The following is a 14,565-nucleotide window of genomic DNA, read 5'->3' as shown; positions in this document are numbered from 1 at the left end:
TCTTGAGTCTCTTTTATGCTCCCATGCTGTCTCTTATGTAAAAATTGTAAGATCTAGACTCCATACCTCCACAATCACTATAAATTATGCATTTGTCTTGTGTGAACTGCACTTTGTTCAAAAGGGTTATTTTCTTATCTAAAACACTTTACCATTATTAGGTACTCCTATGATGGTGACTACCTATGTTGATTGAGGATGGTTGAATTTGAATATTTTTCAATCTTGAGAATCCGGCAATCTTGCTGCAGCTGGTTGACTTACTGGAATTTTGCTGTAGTCATTAATACAAACTTTTTCAGCACGCAAGCTATCACTTTATTCTGATTTTTTTTTGAATTGCCACTTTGAAATTGTCAATTTCACAATCAACATCTTGTGTATCGGCAATTTTGGGTCAAACTGGCCTTTACCACTGCTTTGGGCACACGTAATTATGGGAATGTATACTTAATGGAAAATCTTTCTCTTACATTAAAAATCCAAATCTTGGTTCTGCAACAGGTATTGAAATGACCCTCTTGAGCTTTCTGAACTAAATTGTGAATTCTTTCAACGTGTAAATGAAATTGTGGCATAATTGTGCCAACATGCACTGGAAATTTATTTAAATTATGATGTGAATAATTAATGGTAAACTGCTTTATAATGCTGAATAGTATGGAATTATTCCTTTCAGCAGTGTTGGTACCAGTTTAATAGTGCAAATAAAATTTAACTTTGTTTACAAAAATAAATTCATCTTGTGCAGCTTATGCAAAGTTGCCTATATTTTTTGCAAGTGAAATTATCTTGCAACATGAAGTCATATTTAAAATGATGCTAGTTTAACTTTTATATGTAGATGTTGAGAAAACTGGGTATCAAACAATGCCTGGTTAAATATTTAACCATACATATTTTAATTGTTATGCATGTGCAAAGGATCAAACCGTTTCCTATCTTGTGTCTATTATTACATTAAGCAAATTTTTAATTATTCAATTTATCTCTTTGAAGTTTTCAGTTGCAGTACAGTTAGAAACCTCTTGAGGAAGGTTGAATTATCTTTCTGGCAGAGAAAGCTTTACCCCTGGTTTTGGAAGTGTCAGGCAGGGAGGAAGCAAGGTTCAAATAAAACTGTCCTCTTTTACTACCTTCACAGCAACACCCAGTAGCAACTCGAGGTCATGTTGTCTGATGCGATCAAGTTTGGCAGTAGGGAAATCTTCCTTGATATCTTGCACAGTTATGGATGCTCCTATTATCTGGCGGCTGACTGAAACTGAAGGGAAGGAAATTCCTCATAATTTTTGGGTAGTAACTTGAGAAAATTGGAAGCTGTGGTCTCCATAATCACGTTGTAGATTATGAAAATTTCCAGTTTTCTTCTCAGCTGCATCAGCACAGCATTAGCTTTCATATGTAAGCTGACAGCATCCAGCTCTATATCATTGCTACCACTCCGCACTCTTCTACTGTTGCTAAATTATCAGACAGTTATCTGACATTCAGTAATGGATGAGCAGAAATTTCCTCCAATTAAATGTTGGGAAGACTGACACCATTGTTTTGGGTTCCTGCTCTAAATGCCATTCTGTAGCTACCGAGTCCATCTCTCTCTTCCTTGCAGCTTCCAGAGACTAAAACAGCCTGTTTGCAAGCTTGATGTCATATTTGACTACAAGAGGAGCTTCCAACCATATATCAGCACCATCACAAAGACCACCTATTCTATCTTCGAACTGTCACTCAACTACATCCCTGCTCATCTGCTGTTGAAAGCTTCATTCATGCCTTTGTTACCTCTAGACTTGACTATTCAAGTATATTTCTGGCTGGTCTCCCACATTCTGCCCTCCATACACTTGAAGTCAGTCAAAACCCTGCTGATAAGTCCATTGGATGGTGCAAGGACATTATCACCCCTCTGCTGGCTGTCCTAGATTGGTGCCTTCATTGAAAAAAAATTAATTCTTGTTTTCAAATCCCTTCATGGCCTTGCCCCTTCCCATCTCTGCATTCTCCTCAAGCTCCAAACCCTTCTAGATATCAGCACTCATCTAATTATGCAGCTCCCTGAATTTAATTGCTCCATCATTGGTAGCTATGACTTCATCTGCCTTGGCCCTAAGCTCTGAAATTCCCTCCTTAAACTTCTCTGACTCGATACCTCTTAACCTCGTTAAAACTATTTCTTTGGTCAAACTTTTGGCCATCAGCCCTAACCTACCTTTTGTGGCTTAGTGACTAATGTTTGCTTTATAACATTCCTGTGAAGTGCCTTGGGACTTCATTACATTAAAGTTGTTATATAAATATACGATGTTTCCCAGGTCTTGGAGCGAATTTCTGTAAACCGGGCATTTTGTTGCAACAGAGATGATAGATGGCTTTCTAACCACCCTGAACATAAGGTCATGGTTCCTTTATAAATAAAGAAAAGTCACTGTACATTGAAGCAACTGTAAGCTACAATTATCTGTTTTTTGCATCAAGCTTCAATAATTTCACAAAGTACTTGGGGGTTTGATGAAGGGAGTAAAGTATTGTTGTCTTGGCTTCAAATTAGCCAGCAGGGTTTTATTAAAGTGCCTGTCCATAATTCCAGGTTTCCCTTTGACTGTAGTTTTAACTAGATGATTAACTCAACTGCACAAAACAATGTTTTGCATGATATAAAGGTTCAAAGCTCATTTACAATGTTAGAGTTCCTAAATGGCAGCTTCAACAAATGTTAGAGCAGAATACATTCATCATAGGTGGTTGGTTCAGTCAACTTTGGGCATAATCTATCAGTATCCATCTTGTGAAACTCAAATTTAAATTTAATGCTATTTGCAGACTCTGGCAATGCGGATACAAAATATTTTAGCAAACCATTGCAACTGAACCTCTTTTTAAACATATCCTCAAAGCACACTTAGTTCTAAGAAACCGAAATAGTTATTAAATAATGATCGTTAGACAGACTGTGATTAGTCTGTCACTGCCCACTTCACTGTAGACTTTTCAACACAGCATGAGATGCCCGCCTAAAATTTGAAGGGCCCAGTGTGTAGGCTTAGTTCCTTGTCTTTTTATGTAAATAGACTTGCCCTTTGGAGATAGCTTATACTGTTTTTGTTTTACAATCAAGCCCATAGAAGTTATATAGAGTAGAGAATTAAGGAGTTCTACTCTCATTCACTAGATGGTGAGTTTCTAGTTCTGCTTAGCAGGAAGAACGTTTTAAGGGAGGCAGTTTCTTACAGAAGGGGAACATTCCAAAAGCATCTAGCAACCAGAAAGAATGAATTTGGGAAAAGCTTATGATTGGATAGCCTGCGCTTGATGATTGGAAATGGTAATGGTATTTTTTTAATCAGCTTGTTAAGGTGACCTGTACAGCATTATCACATCTTTGTTGATATCGTCTGAATACCAATGAGTAATCAGCAGAAAGCAATAAAATAATGCACTGTAACTTAATCTCCGGTTCAGAAATCCATTGTTTGGAAACACCAGTTGACCAGAAATGTTCTGAGCAGACACACGGTCCCACAACGTCATTGGTATCATTTTAGTACAGCACTTGGAGTGGAAACTTGGAAGATACAATATTTGCTTCAGTAAAGCTACTTTTATTACTGTTTATAACATTTTATTACTGTTTTATGCTTCGGGTAAAATATTTATATCTACAATGTTTTCCAGTTCACACGCTTGTGGTTAGGTGTCATAACATCATTCTTTAAACTCAGTTTTGAAATCCAGAAATGACTTGGCCCCAAGCATCCCAGCCTGGAGACATTACCACGTATATTTACAGTAATTCAGCAATTAAAGCATCAATTTAGTATCTTAGGCAAATTGTCTTGGAAAATAGCAATTTTGAATATTAATACCCATCATAACTCAAGTTTGTTAGAATGAATATGCCCTAAATCCAATGTGTTCTGACCAAACCTGCTGGTGTCAGAAGGATGTATGCATCTGAATAACGAATACGACCGTATAAAATAGGTAATCTTTACATCTCCATTATACATGGGAGAGGCCATCGTAAATTGACTGGGAAACATAATATGTACTCTTTGGCTAAAAAGGAAACTAATCCTTCTTTCAGGATGAAGAAGGACAACATAGTTTGGAATGCATCCAAGCCAATCAGATCTTTCCCAGAAAACAGCTAATTAGAGAAGAAGAAAACCTCCAGGTACAGAAGAAAAATGTGGATTTAATTGGAAGTGCTGTAGACTTTCAGCCAGTTTTCCCATTTACAAATGAGGTATTCTGATCATTCCCATGGTAAGTGATGATCTGCTTAACCAACCTTCATTTATCAGAATCAAGTGTCCAAATCGTATGCTCCAAAATGATACTAAGATCAACCTCAGACTCGTGTTGGTTGGTGCTTGGTGCTTCATCTCCTATTGGTACTGATTTGGATGGATGCTTACAACAAAATGAAAGCCTTGCATTTATACAGTGCTTTTCATGATGTTGATGTCCCAAAGGAAGACAACACCTTGATAGTGAAGCATTATTTCAATGCTGTACTGCAGTGTTGGTCTAGGTTTTGTGTTCAAATGTGGAGTGGGACTTGAACCCACAACCTTCAGAGTCAGGTGAGTGTGCTACCAGTGAACCATAGCAGACACATCAGGATCAGCTGGTAAGGATTTCCTAACTAGAATCTCCCTGTACTGATTCTGCCTCTTGCCCAAACCCCACCCCAAGTTGAAAATACTGCTTTTATTGTATGGAATTCCTGAAGTACCAGACTATTGAATGTTAGTGTTTTATATAGGTTTTGGGAGTCACTGTCTGCCTGACTTCACAGAAGTTTGAGTACTCTACACAACAGAGCTAGTTTCTTTTTTTAGATTCCCATCTGAACTGCACCAGTGTGCCTGCCATGTATTTGATGGATGAGCCAAGATTACATCAGCAAATTTTTCTATAACTAACTGGGATATTAGTTTTTAGAATTTTGTTTATTCTTGACTTAATTTGCATAATAACTGCTTCCCAATTACTTAACATTTTAGGTTCCTTTTCCTGAGCTTCATGGAGAAAGTACAGAATACATAGGACGTGCCGAGGATGCAATTATTGCTTTGTCTAACTACAGATTGCACATCAAATTTAAGGAAACAGTTGTGAATGTAAGTGTTGAAAGAATTTTTGAATTATCAACAGCTGACCAAGTGAGCTTTATTGGATTTTTTTGAATCTGGTACGAGTTACAAAATTTGTTTTCTCTGGTGGGTAATTCATGCAAATAATAAACTAGTTTGAGTTTTTACAAGAAAAGCTTTATTATAGAGGGGTGTGCATGTGTGAAAGCAAGATGAAAAATGGTGAGTGTCATTTTTGTAGTGATCAGGATGCAAATGTGTGGGAGGTTTGAATGCACTTTACAGTAAGATTGTCCAACCTTTTGGAGCAGCATGATTACATTTTTGTGGCCCAACAAATAAATAGGATGTGTCTGAGTAAATCACTTTGAATCAGACAGACTTATGATTAAAAGGTACATTGAATTTCCAATCTATTATGCATTTCCTGAAATCTTTGACATGTCATCTACCTAATTTTTGCTTCTGCCCCTGTTTTTTTTCCTAACTGTTCTCTTTCCCTCTCCCTATAATTTCTTTCTTGCCCCTCTTACGTGCACTTTTCCATGCCCCTTCCCAGTGCTCTCACTCGGGTTCTTTTATCAACATTCCCTACTCTCATCACATCTGCTTGCACCCCCTCCCCCATATTGACAATCTTCTTCCCACCCTCAACTATCACACCTTCCTTGCGCTCTATGCTCACTCTCCTCAATCTCACTTTCCCCGTGCAGTCTTATTCTCAAGCTCATTCCCCATTCTCGTGCACCCTTTTCTTTTCCCTTAATCTTTTGCCTTCTGTTCTGATTCTTTCTGCCTAGAATTGCAGAAACAAGTAGTAGTATTGGTACATAGGCAAGCAGGTGAGTTAGAGACAGCAACATCAAGTTGTAAATGAGCAAATTACAACACAGCTCAGCTCTTTACTGTGTTGATTAAAAGCAGTAGCATCAAGATTTGGGTGGTTCAGTGGGCTAGGGGAGCAGCGTCATTAACCAATTTGTCTGGAACATCATGAGAAAAGATGTTTTTTGGATTTGGAGTCCAAGAAGCTGGTTTGCATTTATCTGGAAAAGGGAGTGCACTGCAGTCTTTTGAGGTAATAGAAGTGATACAATTTTCTGGTCCAGCCATTGAGCCCTGCTTAGTCCATTTCTTTCAAGATCAGTTGGCTAAGTGTTGATTGCAAACTACCTTCACATTCCCAGCTCCACCACAGATAGATAGGTGAGCATTACTAAGGAAAAGTACTAACTTCTAGAAATACCCCTGAAAGAAACTGTTGATCTTCCAGTAGGGCATTATTAGACTAACAGTGCTGTGAGCTGTGTGGTGGGAGCATATTGCATTGACGCTGTTGTCATCCTCCTATCAGTGTCATTGTACTACTCCTTCAGACAAGGCATATAGATTTGTGGACTTCTAAGGATGGTGCTGCTGGGAGTGGGAAGTAGTTAACCCCGTGAAGAAAGCTGGCAATGCTATATATTTTTTTGAAATCTTTAATTTTATAACCCCAATTGAAAAACCTGTCTGCAGGTTTTGCAGCAGTAAGCAATTTAGGCTAAAGCACTCACCTTCACTCTCTGACCAAAGACTGTACACAAGGGGGGACCAGTTAAGAAGTGATCCACGGTCTGGGTAAAATTGAGAAGTAGCAGAATTTGGCCGTTGGATTGCACATTTCTGCTTTCCAAAATTCTGCAAATACTGTAGCTCGGCTGCATGCTCTTATTAATACATGAAGAACTTGGAAGAGTTAAGGATGACTGTTGGAGGATTTTATCTTTCAATCACATAACTGGAAAAATGTTTGCATTCGAGACTACTCTATTGGGTTTAGTCCAAACAGAGGATATGCATTGCTCTGTTAAATGAAAATACAGAATGGAGGTATTTTAACTTTCTGAATTCTACTTTATAGCTTGCAGAGCAAAGAGATTTAGCTTTTCTGTTTTGTTTCTGGTTTCCTGTATAGAATATTTATCAAAATACCTCTTGTGAAATGACAGTAAGTATGATTTCTTTAAGTAATCCTTGCATCATTGATCAAAATGTTATAGCATAATGCTGACAGTGCATTCTGGCATTGCAAACCTTCATGCACGATTGAGTTAAATTGTGATTTTTAACCTAACATTGCACAGTAATGATAATAGAATTTCCTAAAGCAGTGTTGTAACTAGGCCTTTTTAGTGTATTGGTAGCAATGTACTACAGGGAAAAGTCAAACTTAATCAACGTGCTTTGATGTTCTATGATTCTTATTATTCATTCTGACTGAGACCCCATCAATGACTAGCACTATTACTTCATCCTACTGTTACACAACTCAATGTTCTCTGCAGAAACGATTCAAGTTTGGGACAATAAAATCTATACCTTGTATTGCTGCATGAATTAAACATTCCAATGGACATAACATCAAAATATTAGTGCCCATTATTATGCTTTACTGGAATCCTAACAACACTGCTGAAGGATTTGTAACCTTTTATCATACTAATTAAGAATATCACTGCTATAATGCAGTTAAGAATAAGATTGTGCTGCAAACTAATACCTGTTTCCACTTAAAACTGATTTCCTAACTAAATTGATTTATGCCAGTAATATATCTTAATTGAGTGGCTATAATTGAAAATGTATTAAGCTAGTTTCAGAATTCTCTTACACTTCATTTTTGTTCCATCACTTTCAGATGTTCCCTTACCAGCTGCATTAAGCTGCAAGCATGGACAGTCTGAGCCATGGAATCAGTTGCTTGTTTTTTTTTTGCACTGCCTGTCTCAGCACTCCCGAATTAATGATGCATGTTCCATATGGCTACTTTGCTGCTCTTGAATGGGCTTTTGATAAGTGAGAGTATGTTTTGTTATCTAGTAGGAGAATTAAATAGTTCTAGTATTTAAATGAACCTCTGTTATTGTAATACAAAGCATGAAAGGGTCCTTCCCATGTTTTCCCTACTTCATCAGCTTCAATACTTTTTTAAAAACTCAATTTCTTGCCTTAAAGTGGTAAAGCATTCTGGAGTAATGTTACGTGGGAACCAGCAATGATATGAGCTCTTTTCATAGTGGCTTACAGTTCCATTTGTGCTGCATACTTGAGACTACGGTGAACGTTGTTGAGCAGTTCAACAGTAGGGGGCAATCCTGATCTTGTCCTCATCTAATGTTAATCCATGCACTTCCCAGCAGCCTCTGGATGGCAACCAGATGCTAGAATCCTCGTTTATTTTAATCCTCCCTTTCTTCTCCCACCCCTCACCCAAAAAAATCTTCCTTCCCATTCTCAGAAAAAGTGCTAGGACACTGATGACATTCATTATGCCCTCGCTGACACTGAAACTAAGGCCGATTAATTTATCATACACAAAGGATCAAACTTAGAACCTCCCTGGTCTGTGTGACTCAGTGTTACTACTTAGCACACTTGATCATTAAGCCTTGCTAAAAGCTTTTTATTGATTAAAAGAAGCATACCCATTTTGAGCATTTCTTTAAGTTATTATCCTATAGGTCCTTCACCCTCATCCAGCATTTTATCCTACAGCCTAGGGGTGAGATCCTCAATATCTCCAATTGATCTTTGTCAAACAATGTGATTCTAATATCTCATCCCTCAGAAACTTAGAATATTACATTTAGAAACATACCTCAGAGTTGGTGACATTTTTCTTTAAATGCTAATAAATTTGAATCTGAGATTGAAATTTTGGATTTTGCAGTTGAAAATTTTACAGCTGATCTATATGGATGGTGGCTCTGGCTTAGTCAAAGCACGCAAGCCTCTGAGTCATGAGGCTGTGGTTGAAACCCCACTCCAGATATGCGAGCACATAACCTAGGCTGACACTTCAGTGCAGTACTGAGTGAGTACTGTAGTGGCACATGTGTGATGTTTCCAATGATATGTTAAACCAGTGCCCTGTTTGCACTGTGATGGATGTATAAGATCCCATGACACTTCTGAAAGAAGCACAGATGATTTTTCCAGTTTCCCGGAACAATGTTTATCCTTTGACCAATGACACCAAAAACCAATTATCTGCTCATTTATCTCATTGCTGTTTGAGAGAACTTGCTGTGTGCAAATTACCTGATGCATTTGCCCAAGTTAGAACTGGTTCTACTTTTCAAAAATAGATAATTGGTTGTGAAGGTCTTTGAGATACCTTGAGCTTGTGAAAGGCACTTTATAAAAGCAAGTTTGTTTTATTTTTTCTCTTGTATTGCTTTCAGAGGGAATTTTGCAGGACCTGTTCAGATCTTGGATACTGTCAATGATCTGTTGACCTAGTGGACCAAATTCCACAGTAGCTTTGTAACTGATTACTGTTAATCTACCTGGCCACTGTATATTCCTTGAAAAATCATATTTTGTCTGGTTCATTCTCATTATACTCCATGCCTTTAAAGGGAAAAGGTTAGTGGAAGAAAATGAGCATGCTTCTTTTAGCCAAACACAAAGGCTCCCTTGTGTGCAAGAAAACCACTTTGCTCAGTGCACAAATAGGTTGTTGAGCAGCCAGGCTGTAACTAGGAAGAGACACCATCCCTGCCTTTTATGGTAGGGTTGATTTGCTTTTATGTTGTCTTTGGGGAGGTACTGACTCCACTGTATCCACAGAACCTGCCTTTTGAAGAATGCATCATCTCTGGAAGCACCAGCATGCTTCCTTCTATTTAACTATTTACACTCAGTTAACCAGAATCTGAATTAATTTTCTTTGCCTTGCAATAATAAAGAGCAATATGGTCAACAATTACAATACATAGTAAGATTAATTAACACGGTATACTTGGTGTGGGATAGAAGCTCCACTGAAAAAAATAGTAACATTGCAATTAAACCTTCTATAACCAAAATGTGAATTCTTTTGAACAATTGGGTCAAAATAAAACCTCTTTCCTCACAAGAAAAACAGTGATATGGGAGATCTGACTGAACTGGCAATTACTTGCAGAGCAGGGTAAGGGTGCGCTGATTCCAGCATTTAGCAGTTGCTGGGTGTGCAAACCCTGGTTAGGAGGTGAACTGTTGTGCTTTAAATGGGGTTAGCATTCAAGATGCTTTACATTGTCTTTGTACCAGGCTTAATTGACAAGTTTATGCTTGGAGACTTCTTAGTCTCTATTAAATGTGCCAGATGTTGGCAAGTTCAACCCTACTACCAAGTAAGTATCTGTGACAACTTTGGCTATCAAGTAGCACATACTCAACAATAACCTGTTCACTGATGCTCAGTTTGGTTCCAGCAAAGCCACTCGGCTCCTGACCTCAATACAGACTCGGTCCAAACATGGACAAAGGAGAAAGAAATGAGGTGAGAGTGACTGCTCTTGACATCAAGGCAGCATTTGTGGCATCAAGAAGCCCTAGCATAACTGGAGTCAATGTGAATCAGGGGGAAACTCTCCACTGGTTGGAGTCATACCTAGCATCAAAGAAGGTGGTTGTGGTTGTTGGAGGTTAATCGTCTCAGCCCCAGGACATCACTGTAGGAGCTCCTCAGGGTAGTGTCCTAGGCCCAATCATTTTCAATTGCTTCATCAATGACCTTCCCTCCATCATAAGGTCAGAAGTGGGGATGTTTGCTGATAGCACCATTTGCGACAACTCAGATACTGAAGCAGTATGTCCATAAGCAGCATTCAGGTTTGGGCAGATAAGAGTAACATTCATGCCAGGCAATGACCATCTCTAACAAGAGAGAATCTGTCCATCTTACCTTGACATTCAATGGCATTACAATCACTGAATCCCTCACTATCAACATCCTGGGGATTAGCATTGACCAGAAACTGATTTGGACCAGTCATATAAATACTGTGGCTACAAGAACAGGTCTGTGGCTGGAAATTCCACAGAGAGTAATTCACCACCTGCCTCCCCAAAGCCTGTCCAACATCTAAAAGGCACAAGTCAGGAATGGGATTGAATACTCTCCACTTGCCTGGATGATTGCAATTCCAACTACAGTCAAGAAGCTCAACACTATCCAGGAGAAAGCAGCCTGGATCGACACTCACCCTCCACCTTCAACATCTCCTTCCATCACTGATGCACAGTGGTAGCAGTGTGTACCATCTAGAAGACACATTGCAGCAACTCACAAAGGTGCCTTCAACAACACCTTCCAAACCCATGAACTCTACCACCTGGAAAGACGAGGGCAGCAGATGCATGGGAAGACCACCACCTTCAAGTTTCCCTCCAAGCCCCACACTATCCTGACTTGGAACTGTATTACTGTTCCTTCACTGTCACTGGGTGAAAATCCTGGAACTCCCTCCTTAACAGCACTGCAGAGTACCTACATCACATGAACTACAGCGGTTCAAGATGGTGGCTCATCTCCACCTTCTCGAGGGCGATTAGGGATGGGCAATAAAAATGCTGGCCAAGCCAACAATGACCACATTCTGTGAAAGAATTTTTAAAAAAGAAATCATTGTCCAAGGTAAACTCCGGGTTAAAAAATGATTATTAGAACTTGGAACCCGGTTGTTATTTTAGCCTCAGAAAACTGTTAATAGTTTCAGAGCTAGACATTGGTAGCTGTCCTGAATGTTGATTCAACATGTTCTTTGATAGGCAATATTTGCTTGAGCCTGAAATATATGGTCTTTCACTATAGTGTTTTTTCTGTCTATTAGGGAGAACAGGAGTTTAAAGACAGTCTGATACTATTTTCAGTATAGCAGTACAGCAAAATGAATAATTTATAGCTTCAACAATGTTACATTGCATTCACTATGTAAGTGAAATTACATTTCAGTTCATAAAAGGCACAGCCCTACAAAGAGAAGTTGACTTTTAAACAGGACACTTGGGTGAATAATAACACTTGATTGAGACAAGGTTCTGTATATTACGTACACCTTTAATGAATTCGAAATCTGGTTCTTCTCATTTGTTCTTTCGACAGCTCTGTTTAGAGAAGCTTTTGGATCTCAAAAGGTTTAATTGTGACATAACATTGATAACCACAAAAGAAATAGGACACTCGTGGTTTTATGCCAACTGAAATGTTTATTTCAGCACACTGGATTTGTTGTGGGAAAGCAGTTATACTACCAACATTACATAGTAGCGTTCAATTACTTTACAACATTAAGTGGCTCATGTGAATGGAGCTTTTTAAAGAATTTAATTAAAATTCATTCCAATTCAGTTAAGTCAGTTTATAATACCAAATGGATCGGATATTTCATAATGTTTAATTTACCAAAATGGAAAAGTCATGCTTACTTTTGAAATAGTTGTCTTCACCTTTTAAGAAGCAATTAGCCGTAAGAGAGATACAAGCAGAATGCAAACAGTTAATTTGAAGAATGAATTTTCTCGTGTTGAAATAAGATGCCTAATTCTATAAGGCTGATGCCTTCAGTGAGTATTATGGATAGCATCCTAAAAATTACTGACTTATAGAATTTTGTAACTATATTGATGATCTCATCATCAGTCTATAGTCCATTGATGTTCCAAAAGTTACGTGCAAACACAGTCCATTTAGAAACTGGCCGAAAACGTGTAACATGTGCAACTTAATTGAACCTAAAATAAATCCCTCTACGTTTGCATATATTCCTGGATCACTTAAAGTCTAGAATGTAGTGCACATTTGAATAAATTACTTGACTCTTTTGCTCCATCTCTATATCACACATTTCCTCTGAATTTGAACATTCACAGATTCACTTTAATTTGCCATTTAGTCTTGGTTTCAAATGGAATATGGCATTCTAAGCCTTTAAATCTGGAAAAAAAATTGTAGAAATCTTTTGAAGTTAGTTTGGTCCTTTCAAGTCAGTTCAAAATTAGTTGGAAGGTCTGGGATTGAAAATAAAAGTCATATCAAGTATTCTGTGGAAATCCAAAAGGATAAATAATTTTGCACTATTAAAAGATTGTGTATGCCAATGGTATTCATTCTTTGTACTTTAATCCTCACAAGTATAATGGAACACTGAAATCAAGTGGGGAAAAATCAGTGGAGGCAGTGAGAGGGAATGAAGACATAGGAGTTCATGATCACAAAGTAGTTTTGTTCTCCATTCACATGCAGACAATATAAATTGAACCACTTCAACACAGCTGAATTGTGCTGAATTTCTCTCCATATAAATCTTTTAAGTGTAACCCTCCTTGCATATACATGTTTCTTGCTCTTGTTTCTTAAGCATTTTGCCAGATTTATATAGAGGTTGTGCACAAGACATTTGTATGTGCCTGCAAAATGTGTGAACTGCATCAGAAGTATAGGTACATTATCCAAAATCCAACTGTCTGAAAATTAAACATTTTTCTCTGTGAAGATCTGGTGCAGCTCCCTGAACAGACTAAGTGCGGGAATGAAGAGGCCATTCTCTGGCTAATCCCAGAGGACAGAATCAATTAGAGTTGTGCACACACAGGATCTTAGTGCTTCAGTTAGTAAAGGCAATCAATAAATAAGCCTAGGTTCAATTCCTGATCTATACTAAACTACCTGATCTTCTGAGGGCATTGTTATAGGAATGATACAACTGCCCTCAGGACCCCTGACAATAGAGCATAAATTCAGCCAGCGTTCTCTAGTATCTGTGCCCTGGTCTGCATTTCCAGGGAGGGATGAATTGAATATTTTTGTGGTGAGAAGCAAATGTCTGAGAGATTTTGATGTCAGGAGAAAACAGCTCTAATGGTCTTTTCACAAAACAAATATATATGCAATTCTTTCCTTCTATATCAGTCTTGTCATTTCAACTACCTGACAGTGTTTCAGCACATTTCTCTAAATCTCCAGGATTAAACTCACAATTGGTGACAGCCTGGTGTTTAGAACTATGGTTACATCCTTTCCATGTTTAACGGTAACTTCCATATAAACAATGTTAGAATGATGGGAGAGGGTAACCAATCATTCACACAAGCTGCCTATTCCACCGGTGCGTAATCCAAAATCCTGGAAAATCTGGCACAGTCTTGGTCCGGAGGGTGCTGGAATTTTGACATCAGATCTATAATAAGTATTCTGAAGAGTGAGCAATTCATGGGTTTTTTTGCATGTAAGAATATTTAATTGGTTGTACATGCTTAATTATATTTCAATGATATAAATGTACAAGTAGTTGGTTTCCTATGAATATGTGCATTTTATGCTGCATGATTACAGTTATGTATTATTTCTTATTTGACATTTTCATAACGATTTTAATAGAAATGCAAACATCTAGTTTGAAAAATCTTGAATTGCACACTTAATATAAAAATAATAGAAACTAACTATTTTTGCATTAGTATGACCATCTGCCAAATAGTCTCACTAGTGAAAGCTTTGCTTTTTATGATACAAACAAGTACAAATTAACTTCTGGTAGCCGATAGCTACTTAAAAGAAGTTAGCGTTGATGTAACAGAAATAGTAGTCCACATCTTAAACAATATTTTAACATGATTAAAATGTAAGAAAAGATGGTATGTTTAAATATTC

General features: G+C 37.9%; 1 protein-coding gene across 18 annotated transcripts in view; it reads left to right on the top strand.

Moving 5' to 3' along the window:
- The window catches only part of mtmr3 (myotubularin related protein 3), a 106,576-nt gene that overhangs the window by 40,970 nt on the left and 51,041 nt on the right, over nt 1-14,565 (top strand). For 15 of the 18 annotated variants that reach the window (XR_005944690.1, XM_041201933.1, XM_041201939.1 and 12 more), the window contains 3 exons: nt 4,088-4,177; nt 5,013-5,129; nt 7,060-7,092. Coding sequence is in view for 17 of the 18 variants with exons in the window: in XM_041201933.1 (XP_041057867.1) it covers nt 4,088-4,177; nt 5,013-5,129; nt 7,060-7,092 (240 nt within the window). In the remaining variant the exon portion in view is untranslated. The remainder of the gene's footprint in view (nt 1-4,087; nt 4,178-5,012; nt 5,130-7,059; nt 7,093-14,565) is intronic. The other 3 variants (XM_041201942.1, XM_041201938.1, XM_041201937.1) reach the window with 1 other exon arrangement.

Source organism: Carcharodon carcharias, chromosome 13, assembly GCF_017639515.1.
Source record: "Carcharodon carcharias isolate sCarCar2 chromosome 13, sCarCar2.pri, whole genome shotgun sequence".
Classification (NCBI taxonomy): domain Eukaryota; kingdom Metazoa; phylum Chordata; class Chondrichthyes; order Lamniformes; family Lamnidae; genus Carcharodon; species Carcharodon carcharias.
Note: the sequence above shows the minus strand (reverse complement) of the source record. Positions and strands in the feature narration are given on the sequence as shown.